This window comes from Cynara cardunculus (assembly GCF_001531365.2).
Source record: "Cynara cardunculus var. scolymus isolate 2C chromosome LG 14, CcrdV1, whole genome shotgun sequence".
Lineage (NCBI taxonomy): Eukaryota > Viridiplantae > Streptophyta > Magnoliopsida > Asterales > Asteraceae > Cynara > Cynara cardunculus.
Genome location: NC_037541.1, coordinates 2,978,625 through 2,981,245, shown reverse-complemented (window position 1 = coordinate 2,981,245; position 2,621 = coordinate 2,978,625). Strand labels below are relative to the sequence as shown.

The following is a 2,621-nucleotide window of genomic DNA, read 5'->3' as shown; positions in this document are numbered from 1 at the left end:
ATGGGGAAGCAGGAATTCGATATCGAAGCCCAGAAGCATTATCCGTCACAAAACGAAGATCCCCAACTGCGTTGGGGGTTCATTCGAAAAGTGTATTCAATCTTGACATTACAATTGCTTTTAACAGTTCTCGTGGCCAGTATAGTAGTCGTGACTCCACGAATTAACCAGTTTTTTCATACTCGAACGGGTTTTCTCGTCTACATCATCATCGCCATTTTTACGATGATAAGTAAGGATTTCGCTCTAAACTATTTCTGTGTTCTTTTTGGAAGAAGCCATTAATATATGCAATACCCTTCTGCAACTCTTTTGTTTATTTGTTTTGGTGAAATTCACAGTTGGCCTTGTGATGCAATGTGTTCTGGAGCGTCACCCTGTAAATATGATCATGTTGGGCTTGTTTACGATTGGGTTTTCGATTATGGTTGGGGTTTCTTGTGTGTTTTCCAACGGTAAGTGAAGAGATGCGAATACTTTTTTCGGTTTGATTCAAATATTGACTATCACTACAACAAAATCGGGTTTACAGGACACTCCCAAATTCTAAGTGTCATAATAGACCTCTTTATAGAAATTAGTTTATAAGACCAAAAAAATAAAATGTCATATATTAAAGGTATTGTAATAAGTTTATATGACGCTTTAGGGCGTCTTAACAAGTTTTTTAGAACATTTTTAATACAAAATGTCGCATTAGCAACTTTATAGGACACTTTTGAGAAAGTGTCTTTATAGGACACTTGTTTTTATAGGACAATTTTTCAAATAGTGTCTTATAAAGTTGATAATGGGACACTTTATATGACGTCAAAAAACCTCATATAAACTTATTACAACACCTTTAGATATGACACTTTATTTTTTTGGTCTTATAAACTAAGTTCTATAAAGAGGTCTATTAGAGCACTTAGAATTTGAGAGTGTCCTATAAACCCGATTTTGTTGTAGTGTATCATAATTATAAGCCCTAAACTTGTTTAAATACTTATTTTTACAGGGAAGGTGATACTGGAGGCTAGTATTTTGACCACCGTGTTGGTGGTCAGTCTCACCCTCTTCACTTTCTGGGCAGCTAAAAGAGGATATGACTTCAACTTCCTTGGGCCATTTTTGTTCGTCACACTCATTTTGGTGTTGCTTTTCAGCATGATTCAGGTATCTTATGCACAAATTCAGCCAAGTGAGGATGATAATTCAGTTTAAAACACATATAACACAATTGATTGGTTGTTTTTGTTGTTGTGTGAAACAGATCTTTTTCCCAATGGGAAGCTTAGTGAGGATGATAATCTCATTTGTGATAGCACTTATATACTGTGGATTCATCATATACGATACGGATAACATGATTAAACGCTGCAGCTACGATCAATACATCATGGCCGCAGCCATGCTCTATATCGACATGATACAACTGTTTATTGCATTGCTTCAGATCTTGGGATTCATTGACGGTTAAAGAGGCCGCAGAGTTTGGCCCTCAATGCGTTATTCGAACATGAACTAGGGTTGAGGGTACCAGCGGTTTTAAGGGCGATGTAAACGACATGTGTCGATTTTCAACTATTTGATGTGTAATCCCTTCGTTTCAAAGACTTCATGAGTTGAAGAACATGTATAATACATATAGTATGACAATGTTCTTGACAGATTGAAGGAGAATTCAATGCCCCTTGGTGCAGAGAGAACTATACTAATTTAGGGTTACAACTATAAATGCCCTAAATGCCTTCCATTTTCATTCTCTGTCATTTTCATACCCATTTTTATTCCCATAGAATTCTAGAATCTAAGCAAATTAAAACCCACAAACGAAGTACTTTTAATATGTATCGTGTGATTGGCACAACGATTCCCAGAGGGCCTTTGGCTCCCATATTCTTACGGAATACGAGGGAATTTGAATGATCAAATCTTTTATCGTGTTCGGTTCATAAAGTAATAATACAACAAAATTGAGTTTATAAGACACCCCCAATCTCTAAGCGTCTCAATCACTACACCAAATGTTGTCTTAGACAACAAATGTAAATTGCCTATGTTGCTTAAGATACACTAAGACAACAAAGGCTATTATATGTTGCCTAAGTTTCCTCTAATGCAACATATGGTTCTATGTTGCCTAAGTGTCACCTAACGCAACATATAAATAATTCAATGTTGCCTACTTGTATCCTAGGCAACATATTAGCCTACGTTGCCTTAGTTCAATGTTGGATACTCATATTTTTTTTGAAATCCGTCAAAATTTACTTAGTCAACATATATTCTTATACTATGTTGTATAAGGTAAAAAAACATAAATCCAACAAAGTTTACTTAGGCAACATATATTCCTATTTATATGTTGCCTAAGGTAAAAATTAAAAATTCAACTCAATATACTTAGGCAACATATATTCTTGTTTCTATGTTGCTTAAGGTAAACAAATTGATACTTCCAAGGTGACTGTATTAGGCCTTAATGAACCGTATTGGACATTAATGGACCGTATTTGCTTTAATGGACCGTATTGGGCCTTTAATGGACCATATTTGCTTTAATTGACTGTATTAGGCCTTAATGAACCGTATTGGACATTAATTGATCGTATTTGCTTTAATGGACCGTATTGGGC

At 35.4% G+C, this 2,621-nt stretch overlaps 1 protein-coding gene across 1 annotated transcript; it reads left to right on the top strand.

Annotated features, from left to right (window-relative positions):
- Positions 1-1,462, top strand: LOC112526854 (protein LIFEGUARD 2-like). The gene is made up of 4 exons (XM_025137277.1): positions 1-232; positions 342-455; positions 1,001-1,158; positions 1,256-1,462. The coding sequence occupies exons 1-4, from the start codon at positions 1-3 to the stop codon at positions 1,460-1,462; spliced, it is 711 nt and encodes a 236-aa protein (XP_024993045.1).
- Positions 1,463-2,621: the final 1,159 nt, after the last annotated feature.

What these genes read in the sequence shown, in the direction of transcription:
- LOC112526854 (XM_025137277.1), top strand. Translation starts at nt 1, where the DNA reads ATGGGGAAGCAGGAATTCGATATCGAAGCCCAGAAGCATTATCCGTCA. An exon ending in CGCCATTTTTACGATGATAA is followed by an intron (nt 233 to 341) that starts GTAAGGATTTCG and finishes TGAAATTCACAG; the next exon opens with TTGGCCTTGTGATGCAATGT. An exon ending in TTCTTGTGTGTTTTCCAACG is followed by an intron (nt 456 to 1,000) that starts GTAAGTGAAGAG and finishes TTATTTTTACAG; the next exon opens with GGAAGGTGATACTGGAGGCT.